The sequence below is a fragment of the Dromaius novaehollandiae genome, chromosome 14, assembly GCF_036370855.1.
Source record: "Dromaius novaehollandiae isolate bDroNov1 chromosome 14, bDroNov1.hap1, whole genome shotgun sequence".
NCBI lineage: Eukaryota > Metazoa > Chordata > Aves > Casuariiformes > Dromaiidae > Dromaius > Dromaius novaehollandiae.
The window spans coordinates 3,182,532-3,199,016 of NC_088111.1; the positions used below are offsets into that span (position 1 = coordinate 3,182,532).

The window sequence follows — 16,485 nt, forward strand, 5'->3', positions numbered from 1 at the left end:
TGCGACTGTTCTGCAAAGTATTATACCAGGGAGTATTTGCACAACCCTTCTGCCCTCCTTGGGAAATGTGACCTTAGACCTTAGCTCTGCACTACTGTGGCTGGAGCAGAGGAATCTTTTTCCATCACTTCAGCAGCAGCAGCCCAAGCAATTGTCCGAGCACTGGCCGCCAAAGGCAACACAGAGCTATCGCAGGTTAGCAGAGCAGCGTTAGCAGCCTCGCTGGTGCTGGGATGGGCTAAAGATACAAACCAGGCAAGAATGTGGAGAGCATCTCTTATTAGATTGGTTTGATAGAGCTGGAAAAAAACAGACAACTTCTGAGGCACACAGGCCTTCAGGTCCTGAGATCCCCTGAGACCCAAGAAAAAAAACTGTGTGACCAGTAACTTGTCTTTTTGATCCCCTGTATCAGCCAGTCCCCCAAACATCATAACCTCTCCACAAACCTTGCCACACTTAGCAGGTTAGCACGTTTAAAAACAGTTTAGCAGTGCATTTGCTGGAAGGGATTTTCCAGGCCTTGCATGCCTGTCCTCCTACTCTTGTTCTGCATTATCGCACGGAGCCAAGATTACAAGACAAAAGCCCTGGAGAACCTCATGGTCAATTATAGCTTCAGCCCATAACCAACAACATGCAAGCACCTTGCCTAAAGCAAAGACTGCGGCCATGGCTCAGATCTGTTTGGACAGGCAATGAGCTCCTCTTCTGTCTGGCATAGCTCATTTCTTCTGCTTGGGTACTTATTGTTATTCTTACTACTGCAGGGAAGGGGAGGATCTTCCTTCTTTTTTCCCCTCTGTAATATAGAAGCTTTAAGTATCTGTCCTTTCATTTAGCCTTTGTAAATATATCTTGCTGTGTACAGGGCCCTTCTTGGAACAAGCTCTGCCTCTGCACAGCAGAACAGACACGGGACTGGGCTTGTTGCAAGTCTGCTTCTATTCCTGTCTCCGTGGCAGAATTCCTGCATGATGTTAGGTCAATACTTTTCATACCCATCTGCCTAGACAGCCTTCTCGGGGAGATGGTGGAAATCACCTCAGGAGCGCCTCTGGAAATCACGCTCTTTAGTTAAATACCTGCCTTTGAAGTTGGGGCCTGACTTTTTACCTGACTGGGAAATTATGCCTCTTATTCCTCGGGGGCTAAGTGCCCGGATGGGAGAACGAGAATAACGAAAATTCCCTACCTCGCAAGGATGTTGTGTGGCTAAATTTATTAAGAGACAACAGCGAGGAGGGTTCGCAAATGGCTGTTAATTCACCATGCTAAATCAAAACAGGAGGCAGACACACCAGAGGAGAACACACCCCTGCGCACCTCATCGCTGTGTGTTCACCTGGGGCAATGACTCCTCCTGGCACTGGCTTCTGCTGTGCGCAGGACCCAAGGGAGCTGCCTCACGCCCTGGGCAGGTCCTTCCTGGAGATCCTGCAGCAATGCACCAAGGGGTCAATGGCTGGGAATTATCTGGAGGAAAACTTGAACTTCTGCTTGCTGCCAAACACTTGCACAGTTTCTCAGAGCGTGTGAACTAGGCAAGTGCCGGCAGCTTGGAAGTAATGATGAGAGAACCAGGTCACTAGATCTCGAATTAGCCCTATCCAGAGGACTAGTAGGAAGATTTATGACGTCTCAGCCCACCAGCCCTGCACATAGGGGAAATACAGCAGCGGAAGGAACATGAGTGGACCACTCGTGTGGTCTTTGTGGACTTGGTTTAGGTGATTACTACGGGCCAAAGTCCTGCAAAACATCTTGGCCACCAAACTGCTCAGACCGAGGCTTTTTATTTATTTCCTAGACAGCCAGAGTGGGGACAGAAGGTCCCCCTGGAAGGCAAATCTGTGCTGCTCCCAGGTCTTACCTTTTATAGCCAAAGCGATGGCTCCAACCACCATGATGAGCGTCTGCAGCGTGTCGGTGTAGATGACGGCCGCCAGCCCCCCTGCAGCGGACAGGAGCAAGGCACAGCATTGTGAGCTCCCTCGGTCCAGGCTCAGCTTTGTTGTAAAGTCACAATAAAGCTAGCTGTTCTTGTGGGGACATGCCTGTCTGTCACTGTCCTCGTCCTCCTAACACCGCGGGAGAAGGTGGTCCTGCAGTGAGAGAGTAATGGGAAAATGCTCCCTGGGGGGGAAGAGCTCCTTGGCAAGCCTGGTGCCGGGGGTGACAGCACCCCAGGCAGCTGGGGTGGGGAGGGAGCACCCCAATAACAAGGTGCTGTGGTCCCGGGCGAGGTGCGGACAGGGAGCTGAGGCAGCGCGGGCGCAGGAGGGGATGCGGTGGCAGCTCGCGGCAGGAGCAGCCTGTTGTCGGCACGCCGAGAGCCAGGGGAAAGAGGCCAGCGTGCACACAGCCTCCCGGCCCGGGCTCTGCACGCCAGTTCTGCTCTCCTCCGACCCGCTCGGGACTTTTCTCTACCAGAAACCCCGGGAGGACCAAAACCAGACCTTGGTAGCAAGATGACCTTGTGGTAAGTCCCTGGTTTATCCTCAAATCCGTATGGCAGGTCTTCTAGTGCTCTGCCCTGCTCCTAGATAACCCAGGAGAGGGATGTCCCCAGATCTGTTTGGATACTCCGGCAAACAGACCACACAGCCAGGATGTTGGTCCCATCATTCATCCTACCTCTCCTTAACGCCATACCAGGCCTCTCCCTCCGTATGCCCCTCAGCTCTCCCTCGCAACCCAGCGTTATCATCATCTTTCCAGCACTTAATGCTTCGCAGGGCCCCTTCAGCCATTCAGTCAACACTATTTCCTCCTTTCCATACCAAGCTTTCCTTCAGGACTCGTTGCAAATCCAGGACTGCTTACCTAGTCAGAAAGGCATTACTCAGCGTATGATCAAAAGCATTAAAAGTAATGGAGCTAGAGAAAATGGGTCAAAACTTAAGCCAATTTCAACCCAAGTCATTGATTCACAGCCAGGTATTTCAGGGCTGCACCCTTCCAGGCAATGCCTGAGATGTGGAGGGACGTTGTCAGGATTAGGGTGACGCAGTGATCACACCCTCTGCCTGAGCTCAGACTAAAATACCCTGCTTCACAACAAGCCTCGTGGGCAGGAAAAAGCCAAGATGGGATTTGTTCAAAACCAAAGTCTTGCAAAATCCACCACGTTTCGGATGTACTTAAGCTGTTCTGCGTTTTGATGGCTGGGAGAAGATACTGAGGGAAATTTACTGCAGGGCGTCGCTACCGGAGTTACCCGGGAAAGGAACATCTCAGCTGAAGAACAGCTTAAAAGCCTGGCAAGGATGTATGGTCGCATGGTCCGAGTACAGGACTGCAAGTTAGGCACTCACAATTTCTGATTTCACCTCCAAACTCTCATTTACTGTGAATTACAAAGGAAATGTATTGACTAATTCTGCACCAAAAAAAAAAAAAATATGCTAAAGGAAAGCAGGAAATACTTCAAAAAGCTCTGCAGATGGACAGCAGCAAGTTGTATTATGGGCAGGACAAGTGGGAGGAAAATGAGCTAGCCTTTGAGATTTTAGATTCCATGGTAATGGTCATGTAATGGGAGAAGCCCTGATTATAGCTCTTACGAATAGGTACACACACAAGAAAGCACTTAACTGTATGATGGAGGAGGAGCGAGTTATTACAGATGAAAAGCCTGAACACATAATCACAGAGGAGAGCTGAGGTATCTAGACAATGCCTGAGCTGACACTCAGGAAGGAGACACAAACACTAGCTGGATAGGAGAGCAAATATGAACCCCATTATCTGAGATAAAAGCTGTATAAATTCCCAAAGAGCTCCCAGAAGAAAAAAAAAAAGAAAAAGGAAAAAAAAGAAAAGGGAAAGGAGTGTAAGTGGCCCAGTTCCGTGGAAGAAGAGCGACTTGAGGCCAGCAAATACTGAGCAACCTACCTGCAATCGTGTAGAGCGCTGTGACCAGCAGCATCAGGACGGTGGAGAGGTAAAGGTCCCAGCCCAGACAGACTTGCACGAACAGAGCCCCCGAGTACAGATCCGTCTGCGTGCGAGATAAGGAACACGGTGCCTGCAGCAGGTGACATCCACCCGGCTAGACAGCACCGAAAGGCTGCTGAAAGACACGGCAAGGAAACAACCAAAACCATGGGTAGAACAAGCGCGTGTTATTGCACGTGCCAGGCTGGAGCCAGCGCTGGGGGCCCCGGTCCCACGCACTGATCACATCGCTGCTGCAGACGGGACCCCGGCCATGTTCCTGCAGCCCCCCGCGAGGAGCAGAGCAGGCAGCTCTCGCGGTCATTTTGCATCTGAGCCCGTTTGGATGCAGACGGTGGGACGCAAAGGCCACTAAGCTGATTTTTCCAGCTCCTGTTAAGGGCATCGGTGCTGCCACAGCCTTTTAGAAAAGGAGAGGGCTAATGACACTCAGTTCCCCACAGGATTAGATCCCTAACTGACCTGAGTACCTTAAGTTCCCTCTGGCAGTGGCAGTGCCCTGTTCCCCCGGTGGCATCTGGACCGTGCTTTTTGCAGAGCCCAGGAGATCCGGCACTCAGAGCCGACCGAAGGGGCCACGCTCCCCCCGGAAGCCCAGCCCCCCCAGGAGCTCCCAGGCCACCGCTCCGTCCTCGCCAGCCCAGGGCACCCATGCTGCCTTCATGCCCTGCTGGCACCCAGCGGGCAGACGTGACGGGTGCGGTAGCGTGGATGGAGGTGGGTGCAGCTGGTATTTCATGTTCTGCTTGACGGGATTTGTTCTCCTGGCACCCACACTGCCTTCGAGCAGGCTGCCAAGGCCAAGCTCCCACTCCCCCGCCCGCCGGCGGCTGCAGCGGAGCCGTTCGGAGCTGCGGCTGGTCAGAAGGGTGGTAGCAGCCCCAGAGAGGCTGCCGAGGCAGGAGGGGATGTCCCCGCGGGTACAGGGACTTTTCACTCTGCTCGTTGGTGTCTGCACGCCTTGAGTTATCAGCAGGGGATCCCCGCGCCACGTAGCTCAGGTCCTCTCAGCAGCGCTGAGGACGGGGCAGAGCAAGCTGGCTGCCCGGGGCTCGCCCCGCTCGCGGGAACCGTCCTGCCGTGGGGCCCTGGCGAGCAGGGCTCCATCTGCGACTGCTCCGCGCTCAGCAGGGCACACGGGCGGTCCCAGCACCGGCTGCAAAAGCCTTTCCCCAAACCACCTCTTTGCTGAGCATCTCTGGGAGAATATTTCCTTCGGATGGGGAAACTGAGGCACGGACGGGTGACAGAAGTTGCTTTTGGCCGAGAGAGAGCAGCAGCAGGTGGAGGAACTGAACCCAGGGATCTTGGACCCTGGAGCCCAGCACAGACCAGTGCAAGCGCATCCTCCAACACAAGCGGCAGGTGCTGCCGCAGAGCTGGATTGAGGTCCGTGCTCCTCTGTTTTTTTCCCCTTCCAAAACCCCTGGAAGAAGCTCTGTTTTTCTGCTCAGCTCAGGAAGGACAGGCTGACCCTATGCCTAACACAACTGTCCACGTGACAGGCTGGCCTCCATCAGCCACAGCATCTCCTGCCACTTGAATGGCATCTCCAAGGGAAACTGGGATCATTCCCTCTGCTAGAGGAGCGGATGCGGGATCTGGCTTGCAAAGGGAGGAGGGCGTTTAACAGCTTACTCAGCTCACTAACTCAGCCAAGCTGACTGGCTTCCCAAAAGTGACCACCATTTGTGTCACTGGACTCGGCCCACTGGAGAATTCAACCCACGCAACAGCTCAGCTGGGGCAGGGAGATGCCGGTCACGTCATCTCAGGCCCAGTCTCAGTGAATGAGCTCCAAAAGCAGAGAGATTTCAGAGGCCCCCTGAGCAGATCGGACAGCAGCCCACAGGGCAGATGTTTCCTAGGGAGAGAGACCCTTCCCGAGGCGAAGCCAGGGCCCTGACGTGGCAGAAACTGGGGAACACCGTGGTGAGGCCCACCAGCATTGTGGGCACAGTCTGCGCATTTTTGTTCTCTTTCCCTCTATACTGGCTTTCCAGGGATATATCCCTGCCTTCAGTTGCACATCAAGGAAAGGAGACTGGAAACATTCGTTCCCTCCCTTCCTTTGCCCCTCCTCTGAAGGAAGCACCGAGGCTGAGGGGGCCACGTACCCCCAAGGCACGACCGTTTCTCTACCAGAAGCTGAGATCTAGCAATTTCCAGTACTCAGCTAGAATGTTTTAGTGAAAACGTTATTCGGTGAGGGGAAAGGGGACAGGGCCAGGCAGGAAGAGGCAAGACAAGCAGATTCCACTCCTGTCTCCTCAGAACACCTCGGCCTGCTCCACACCCTTGCCTGTGGCCACGACGGCTTTCCACAGTCAACATATCGGCTCTGGTTTGACGTCTTTCTTCACACACACCACCAAAACCAACCCCCAAACTGCAGAGCCTTCTTGCCTGATCATGTGGGAGCAGTCAGTTGGGATTAGTAATGTGGCAGTATGGTAGTATTTCCCCCACTGCATCCCCTTCCAGCTCTGTGTTTCCTTCTCCCAAAGCTCCTCCAGGAATTTCAAAGCATGGGAGCTAAGGACAGTCAGTGCCACCCGCGCCCTGCCCTCAGCATCATTCTAAGGGGAACAGTGACATGTTTTGCTTAGAAACAAAATGCACAACTTCATACTTCCATTGTAAATGCTACGCAAGAGCTGCTTCCTGCCTTTCCAGAAAGCACATCCCAGGCCAAAGCTCTGCATCGCTCCATGCTACGGTGGCAAACATCTCATTTCAGAAGACACGAAACAACACCAGACTACATCATGTGTTGGAGAGGGGCCATAAAGGATCGTGAGATGGAAGAACGAAGAAGCATGACATCTAGCAGGGCTCTATCAACCATGAAATTCAGTAGGCAAGCGCACATTCAGCTTTGGGACAACCTGAAAGCCCTTTCTCTAGCATATGAGCCCACACACTAGGTACAACATTGATTAAATCACAAATCAAAATGACCAGAAGAGCAGTTACCGCATGGTGTTGAGGAACTAATTCAAGGACTGTTCCACGACAAGTGCACTGGGCCAGACTTTCCACCACAGTTATGTCTAAAGTTCCTACGTGAGATAGTACTTGTCCTCAGCTGCACTCTAGCTTGGCCATGTCTCAGGGAAAGCCCTGTTCAGCACCTAGAAATGACTCATCCCTGGACTGCCCTGCTAAAGAGGAACCAACTTAGTGGCAACCATACCAAAACCTGCACCAGCAGCTCCTCTTCCATAGATGCCTTTCTACCACAGATGTGATATAAACACAGCTCATAACCACAGAGACCACCAGACAACCCTACAAGAGAACTAAGTCATCACTGCATTGCAAGGTGCAACTATGAGGCAGAAAAGACCCAACCAAGGGCCCTCAGCCGTCTCCTCCCAACACAACATGAAGCAGGAACCCAACACAATCAGAGCCTCCCCAGCACAGCTCCAGCCCAGTGTCCTTGCTGTCTTCTGGAGCTCCCAATGGCCCCTTGAGGGATCCATGGCTCGTCACCTGCTAGTAAGTCACCCCCCACCCTGACTGCCTGCTTCTCCAGCACTCCCTGCTTCATCCCCAGAGCCCAGCTGTTAAGACTCAGCCCTGGAGAACACATTTCATAACTGCTTCTCCTGGCTTTCTCAATGCTTAATCATTTTTGCAGTCGTCTGCAAATGAGTCTAAGCTTCTGCTATGAGGAAGCAAAGGCATCTCCACCTCCCTTCCTGCTAATTCTGCTAGGGTGGGAAAAAAATAAAAGCGCATGTGACTTAGTCGTTAATAAGACATCTCAAATACAAAAACAACCCAATTAAAACCAGGCATGGCCTATTCATAAAACAAGTCCTTTCAACTGTAAAAGGAGAGCAAGATCCTTTGAAGTCAGGCTTCACAATCCAGCAAAAGAACCCTGCCTCCACTGGTGACCTCACTTGGAAGCTTGCTCTTATCCAACATCGTTAACGCCTTCCCAATGAAAGCTGGCTTTAGGGACAGCTTGAATTTAACAACTGGCAAAGCACCAGTAGAATGAGTTACCCAGGGTACAGAATAGTCCACACAGGCTCTTCACAGTTTGGATGCCTGTGTAAATCCTCACGTGTTCCCAGTCAGGGGAGACTCACTGTCCCCTCAGCAGGACTTCAGGGCTGGCCTGTTGCACCCTGCTATGAACTGCCACGAAACATTAAGGGCCTGAGTCCAGCAGATGTAAGTGCCGGGAGAGGAGAGCCCGTCTTCCCCACTCCTCGCAAAAGAAGAGCCATTAGAGCAGTAGTGACATATCTCATCTAAGGAGAACAGGGTGTGGAGATCCATGAAAGAAACAGCATCTCCAGGGAGAGGTGGCAGGAAAAGCAATGCTAATGAGTCCTGTGCTTTAAGGTAACCCTCGGTGAGGGCCAAGAGGAAAGCTCTGCTGGGTGACAGCACTGCCTTAATTGCCCCGAGTTTCACGCCTTCCTCCCACACCCCCTGCTGCAGTCATCACCAGTGACAGGATATTGGGCCAGTTCCTCTGCGTGTGGCAACACCTCACACAACATCCCAACCCACTGCTTGAAACAACTCTTATTTTTCAGATCCACCATGAATGGAGCTAGATGACAGGATAATCCTCTTGATTAGGCTGGTTCCTCTTGTACTGGATTCTGTGTGACTCAGAGACCAGGCAGAGCTCAGCAGTCCAAAGAAACTATAGAATTGGCTCTTCCTATGTTTTTTCTCAGCTATCTGGGAGTGTCTCCCAGGCTCCAAACACAAAGGAGTGCTGAGAAATGCTAGGATAACCACAGAGGTTCCCATATGTGCAGGCATTGCACAGGATTCATCTGCAAGTTCATCCAGCTATAAGCAATGGGTGCCACACCAGTCTCCACTGGTTTCCCAAGCTAATAACGAATTTGTAGGATGTCCATCCCTTGTGGGCAAAGCCACAGAGGCTTGTGAGACAGCTCCAGTAAAAACCATACAGACCAAATATCTCCTCATGCCATAGTAAGACACTATTTTGGGAAGAGGGGACATCTGTGATAATCCAGAAAGAGACTCAAAGACAACCAGTCCTCAAATTACTGGCAATTTCTTTCTTTAGATTCAGATCTGCAAGAACAAACTAGTACACCAGCTATGCTATCCCAGCTTGTTACTTCTCCTTTTAAACACCAGATGGTATTCCCCTAGATCCAGGGTGACTAATAACATACAGAGACAGAGACTGCTTCAGCATCTCCCTTGAGCTCATCCCCAGCCTTGATCGAGAGCAGGGAGGAGATCTCTCCTAAACAGTACGCAGAAGAGGAATAAGTGACAACAATTTACTGGATATTAGGAGGATCAGAGAATAATCAATATTTCACTGATCGAACTTGCAAACTGATCTGGTACTCCAGCAGCTGCCAGGCCACACATCACGCATGGAAGAGAGGCAGCCAAACCTGGGTAAGTCAAAGCAGCTGTTTAATGACACAAAGCAGAGTTCCCTGCTTAGGTGAGCACAGGCAGATAGAGCCTCCATCTAACTGAGAGCATCAGGGCAACACAGGAAGACAGAACTTGCTGAAACTACCTGAATAACCATAACCAAACCTAACTTCAGGAGAAATGCCATAGGATTTTCCGTGGCATAAGTGATAAGGGTATGAACACCAGTTTTCTGGTAAGAATGCTCTCCAGCATGATGGGACACGTTTTTTTTCAGGGGGAAAAGACAGGGGACAGCTTCACCTGCTGAGCCATCAGCACCACTTCTGCAGGTCCTAGCCATGCTCAAAGCATGCAGGTAGGAAGCACTGTTGTCCCCCCCACAACCTGCCTTTTGAGATCACGACCAACCTGCCTTTTAAGTACCGTGCTTTGCCCGAGGTCAGAGCGCAGCTCATAGGCCAAAGACGGGCTCTCCTGAGCACTTGCCAGGTTACAGAGTGGAGGACACGGTTCTGACACCATTAAATACCACCTTAGGAACAAGTAATGAACAAGCAAAGGAAGTCCATGCCGTGAGTCTCCCAGCACCAGCAGCTCTGGAGGGCCGTGCTTCTGACGTGGTCCAAGGCAGATGCAGCCACTTTGCACTAAGCACTGTCACATATTTGCACAGCTGTTTTCGGACTGCTCCGTCCCCCTTGTCCCTCAGACTGGGGCACAGCACACGCAGGCTCCGCTCTGCAGCTCAGCCCCGGACGCTGCCCTGGAGGAGGCAGGAACGAGCGGCAGCCAGGGCCCGTGGCCAGCAGCCCCACCGGGATTTGCGGCCCCGGAGCTGGTGGAAGCACAAGCGGGCGGTGAGCGCCTCTCCGTGGGGAGACGGATTATTTGCCGACAGCTCCGAGCAGCTTTCTCCAGCCTTACAGCAAGCGGCTGGTTTCAGCCACCCACATGGAGAAGCTTTATTCCAGCCATCCACTCGCAGAAGCCCCAACAGAGCAATGAATCAGATCTACCTGCCTCCGTCGGAGGGGGCTGCTCAGAATTGCTTCCTCCAGCGGGTTTTCTCCTCTGAATCATTTAGGAGCTGTTTGCTCTTGGAGCGTCTAAGGCTCAAATCCTGTCTCACTGTGTCCAGCCCCCCAGGACTGTCTGTGCCGAGCTAAATCACGCTTGCTCCAGGTCTGGAGCCACAGGCGCTCAAGCTGCTTTCACCTCAGATAAACTCTTCCCATGGTTACCAAGGAGGCAGGAGGAGGAGGAGAGGAGCCTGGGCTGCTTAAAGGGAATTGTGAGAGAGGCCAAACTGAGGTGAAAACATGCTTGTGAAAAAGTCCCTCAAAATCCGACGCTTTCTACACATGCTTCGGCCATCCTGCAGATGGAACGAAGCTTCCTTTCCTCCGAAAACCTGTGTGCCCTAAGGCGAGGAACACCTTCTCGATTCAATCGCTTCAGTTCATAAATCCAGCTCACCCAAACCTGCTGGTTTATCCCTACTGCATTCAGCAGGGATTTTTCCCATTTGGACCTATTAGAAAGCCTCACTGCTGGAGAAGTGAAGGACGACAGACCACACAACGCAGCCTCTGAGCTTGGTTCCTTCTCAACCTCTTAAGTTTGGGAATCCTGACACCGAGCCACAGATCTGTTGGGGACACCCCTGACGTGCTCATCACAGCTGAACCCAACTACAGACACACTGGGTGTTGGCAGACCGCAGCTTTCCATGGATTCCCACCTGCTGCCCTGCCTCCTCCCAGAACTTCCTGCAGCAGCTCTTCTCCCAGCCCATGGGCTCTCCCTGTTCACTGTCTTGGCTACACAAGGTCTGAGCACAAAAATAATCTTTTATTAGCTGGAAACGAGTTGTGGGTCTGTCACAGAGTCAAGTGGGAGCTACTTACAGAGATCTTGGTGAAGATGGAGAGCAGGAGCGACAGGCCAGAGAGGTACATGCGGATTCTCTCACCTCCAAACCTTCTCTGGAGATACTCAGGCATAGTGACAATCTGCAAGAGGGAAAAAGAGTGGTCACTGCCCTGCCCAGTCGCCCTCCTCTGAGGGCAGTCCCAGGGAAGGTGAAGGGGGAACAGTCTTCCCAAAGCAACCCTGCAGGGCTTCGGAGCCTCAAAGGACAGCGGTGATACCACCCCTTGGGGCACAAGGGCCTGGTGGAAGCTGGGCTCCCCTCAGCAGGCCCAGGGAGACCTGTACTTACCCCTGAAGAGATGTAGACTGGAACGAACACCCAAGCCAGTGCCAAGAGAACGTAGGTAGCCTGGTGGGAAAGAACACAGCATGGCCCAAAAAATCACTGATCCCACTGCAGCTCGACGATGCTAGACCACATCCACCATGCCCCAGCTCGCCCTCAGATGCACATCTGTGGCTTCAAATGGCAGGTGCATGAGGCCACACCGGGCACCCAGCACGAGCCTGCCCCTCTCTCAGCCCCTAAGCTATTGACTCAGCAAATATCCACAAGTTTCCTACTAACTCCTTGAGTACCAAGCAAGCCAAACGTTGTACTCATGCCCCAGAACCCAAGGACTTTGGAAGTGATGTGTGAGAAAGCAGTGAATTGGTGACCTATCAGTTCAGCAGCCTTCCTACTGGGGTCATGCAGGGGCTGGACTGGGAAGCTCTGCATCTGAAAGCAGCTTGCTCCCAGAGCACATGGACTTGGCTGACTCCAAACTCACCGTACGTGCACTGGACATGAGGGGAGGGATGGGGAAGCTGAGTTAGCAGGGTTGCATTCATCATCCCCTGCACGACTCCTCTCAAGCCTTCGGAGACTTTACGGGGAGCTGCTGTGAAACAGGCCCTCTGCTGCTACGCGGCTCAAGAAACTCCCTCTCTTCATAACGCAACACGTTTCTTACATTCCACTCAAAGCCAGCGACAGCGATTCCCCCGGCAGCGCCAGTCCCAGCCAGTCCAATGAAGAGCCCTGATCCTTCACTGCTGGCAAAAAGAGAGGCCCCAATCTGTGGATCGAAACAGGAGGTGCGGTGGGTACACGCAGACTGGCACACACCAGCCCGGCACTCGCTCGCTGAACGCTAGCTCCCTCCTCCTGACCTACGACCACACGAGCTGGACCAGCTTTGATGCTTCCCTAGAAGTGCAGGCCTAAGGGGCCAGTTCTGCAAAAGAAGGTGGCAAAACCAGTCTGCAGACTACAGCACCAGAGCCCAGACCTCACAGCCATTCCCAGAAGCAATGGCAGACCAACCAACGGAAGGAAAACAGGACTGGCAACTCCAGCAGCCCTTGTGCAAGACAAGGGGAAGCCATCGGGGGTGCGAATCCTGGTCCGCAAGGGACCCTGCACCCAGCAGAATGAGGTATATGTGGCAGGGAGAAATGCTGGCAACCAGGGGAAAAAGGAAGAGTGCAGAAGTGGGAATTCAGTGGGAGGGGGACTGGCACTGGCTGTCTCTGCTGCCCCAAGTGTCACAAGACAGCCAAAGGTATCTACTTACTGGCCACCACGCCATGTCTCTGCCAGCAAGGAAATAGCCACTGACTGTGTTCCTGTTCACCCTGCAGGAAGACTGAGAGCGCAGAGGATCAGCACACAACGCTCTTTCCCTGCAAACCCTCCCAGACAGCAACCAAGAGACAGGAGACTCTGGATAATTAATGAGAGCTCTGCAGCTCGAGCATAATTACATGAAATGGTGGCTTCGCCCTGAGCACATGGAGCTGTGAACAGCAAAGGAGGCACCCTGAGAGACAGCATCGCAGAGGATGAGCTAGTCAGACCTTGATGCTGAGCAGACAAGGCGGCTAATAGGGCCAGGCTTTGGTTATAGTTTTTCTGCAAGGCAGAATAAATGGCTTTAGAGAGCCTTTGTCTCAAAGTGCAGGTAGCTGAGGGCTCTTTGTGTTAACCAGCACATTTATCTCAATGCCTTTTAACAGACAGAGTCAGATCTGCTTACATCCGAAAGGCTGGAGGCTAGGAGACAGGTTTTTGCCATGATGAATTCCACCTCATTTTAAGTCGATAGGAGTCCTTCCACATAGTGAAAGAAGTGAAGGTTATATACAACAGAATACAGCAAATAACACAAAACACATAACATAAATGCAAAATACATCACAACAGGAAAATATTGGAGGCTTTCAGAATACAATTCCACAGAGAGAAGCCAGCCCTGAAAAAAAGAAAACTGAGTATTTCACAAGGTTAAACAGGAAAGCAGAAACCAAAAACAAAGAATGCTCTTACCCATATTCCCACTGCAATGTTTAAGGAAAAATAAGCCACTATGACAATAAGATCAGCAATGCTAAATTGCTGAAAGGAGCTAAAGGATCCAGCAGTGGAATTAACCGCCATCATCCCCACTGCTTCTTTCTTCATCCTCAGCAAAAACCTCAAAAAGATCACCACCAAATCAGTAACTCACTAGCTGCCTGAAGGAATCAATCATTAAACAAGCAAGCACTACAATTTTTGCTTCTAAAGGTGGTGGTGTGGGCAGTTCAGCTGTCCAAGGAGAACCTAGTTTCTGCCTCCCCCTGCTATTTTACTAACGTACAGCTGCTGAGAGCTGCAAGCTACCACAGTCAGGACCAGTAAATCAGGCAGCTGTCAGGCCATTAACACCAAGGTGTTCACTGCCAACACAACAGAAACTTTTCAGTTACATTTCAGTTTGAGCTGAGATGTCCGTACGTGAGAACGTTCCTCCAGTCTCTCACCCCAGGCCTTCCCTCCACCTTTCTCTCAGCTCAAGCCTCTGCAACTTCAGGCCCTTCTCCCCTTCATTTGTTCTGGAAGGAGGCACCACAGGGTGAAAGCAAAGCAGTTCTAGAGTAAGCCTAAGATCTCATGCAGTGCCCCTTAAACCATCCATTTTCCCCATCACCCTTCCTGGGGACAGGCAGAAGGCAGCACAGTGCAGAACATCTCTTGATTTCAGCGCTTCACCAACAAGCAGCTACATCCTAAGGACATGTTGCATCTGCTGTGTTTACCTGTGTTCAAGCAGCTGCATGTTCCTGTCCAAGCTGTTCCAAACACAGACATTTAACCTGTTTTTCCAATGCAGATTCTCAAGGTGTGGGCTTACAAAAGCCCTTCTGTTTGCAGAGGTGTCTTAGATCTAGATAATTGCTGGAGAAGAAACTATCAAGGCTTCTTTCCTCTAGCCACCTATTTTCATCAAACTTATAGAAATTTAAAGTCTTGGCAGCTATTACTCCTTTCATGGTTAAGATTAATCAAAAGCTCTAACAGGCACACAGACTGCATAATCTGTGTTTCATTAGTAAACCAAACTAAAAAAAAAAAGTTTAAAATTAGTTTAGACATTTTGCCACATGCACCTATGAGGGTTGTTTTAGGGAAAATGCTACTAAACCCACAATTTTTAATTTAAATTTAATCAAGCAGAAATTATGTTTGCAATTAAAAAAGAAATCTTAGCATAAGTGCTTGTCCCATAAGCTGTAAACCAAAGCCTGATCTTTTTCTTGCAGATATCATCAACCTGGAAAGAATTTGCATGATCTTTTGACTAGTTCATTACTGTAAGATTTGCTAAATAAGGCAGTTTCTTTCATTCCACAAAGTGTATGTTCTTTAATGAAGTATTCCAGAGAAATAGCTCCAAGAACAGCTGGTATTTCTGGTGACCCAACATTTTTGCTTCTGAGAAAAGTACACAGAGATTAGATAATTCTGCAGTTATTTTGTGATGAGAGGTATAAAAAGTGGCTGAGTGAAGACATAAGTGCTTTGCTCTGTTTCAACCGTTGCGGTACTATGAAAAGCTGAAGGGCCAGCAATCCAGTCTTATCTCAGCGTTGATTCAAAATTCCTTATTCCTAATCAATACAGTAATCAGACTGCACTGAATTAGCCAAGAGTTGGAGGTTTTTTTACATACTAAACCACCGATAGGACACAGGACTTACACAGACATCCTTGGTGGACCCTAAGCAAACCAGCAATGGCCCATCAGCAGAAACAGTCATAGAAGAGATGAAGCTATTCCTCCAAAGGCCAATGTGAAACGAGCAGCTGGGGGGGGTTACACCTCCCCTGCCAAAATCATGGCAATTACCCAAGACAAAAAATAAGAATAAATTATTGGAAACTAAACCATTTCTTTCAGGATCATTTGAATGGGACAGAGTCCTACAGTCAAACTCTCAATAGCAGCTACCCTTTTTGGAGGGGAGAAAAATACTCTGAAACACTCGGACACACCCAAGTACCAAAATAAGCTGCAGACACTCAGCTCTGCAGGGGAGATTACTGTTAGATGAATCTACAAGTCACAGTATTACGCACTGTGAATCTTTATTCTGCTCAGAACAGATGAGCTTGAATTCTGCAAGCCTTTACTTCACACTGGTCCCCCACTGACCGGGACAAGGTTACTTACACCAGTTCACATCATAGACCTTGACCAGCTGGAACTTCATGAAATGGATATGCTGTTCTTCACTTGTTCTAAACTACTGAGCAAAGCATTGTTACACATTGCTTTTATCTGCAATAGTATTCTTGATGTTTTATTGAACCACCCTTCCTCAATCCTTAGAGCTCTACTTCAGGAGTGATAGGGGAAACATCATCCAAATTTAATGTTTCCTGGTATTTAGTAATCACAGCTTTATGCTTTGGATGCCTGGCTGACTAATGTACTTCAAGAGGCACTACACTTTCCAACCACTTACCACAAGGTTTCACTACAAAAATACACAGCAACTAATGTATATCACAGAAACAGATCACCATATTCCTCTGGTATTTGAAACAGCCACTGAAGCATCCAGAAGTAGTTTTGAACACTGGTGAGAGAATATTCACTCCTCAGCTGGAATTTAACCTGCATGAACACATTCAAAGCACTTAAAAGTGTTAATACATCAGCTTAGTGTATCTAGTAACATCACCAAACTGTTTAATAACCTATTGTCATTAAAATATAACCCAGGTACAGTGTTGTATTCTGACATCTGATAGAGGCAGAACATACCTCTCTGGACAGGACTACAGAAATCAAACAGAACAATCTCATGAAAAATAAGCTCACAGAATGAAGTAGTGCTGTCTGAACAGAAATGTGGAATTGCTTAAGTAAAATATTA

The 16,485-nt window shown here is 50.2% G+C and overlaps 1 protein-coding gene across 7 annotated transcripts in view; it reads right to left on the reverse strand.

Annotated features, from left to right (window-relative positions):
• Window positions 1–13,760, reverse strand: part of SLC5A10 (solute carrier family 5 member 10) — a 45,989-nt gene extending 32,229 nt beyond the window's left edge. For 6 of the 7 annotated variants that reach the window (XM_064520084.1, XM_064520083.1, XM_064520082.1 and 3 more), the window contains exons 1-7: window positions 13,610–13,760; window positions 12,858–12,929; window positions 12,255–12,359; window positions 11,588–11,647; window positions 11,274–11,378; window positions 3,898–4,003; window positions 1,874–1,954 (exon numbers count right to left, since the gene is read on the reverse strand). In XM_064520084.1, coding sequence (XP_064376154.1) covers window positions 1,874–1,954; window positions 3,898–4,003; window positions 11,274–11,378; window positions 11,588–11,647; window positions 12,255–12,359; window positions 12,858–12,929; window positions 13,610–13,744 — 664 coding nt within the window. In that variant the 5' untranslated portion in view covers window positions 13,745–13,760. The remainder of the gene's footprint in view (window positions 1–1,873; window positions 1,955–3,897; window positions 4,004–11,273; window positions 11,379–11,587; window positions 11,648–12,254; window positions 12,360–12,857; window positions 12,930–13,609) is intronic. The other variant, XM_026095208.2, reaches the window with a different exon arrangement.
• Between the last annotated feature and the right edge of the window lie 2,725 nt (window positions 13,761–16,485).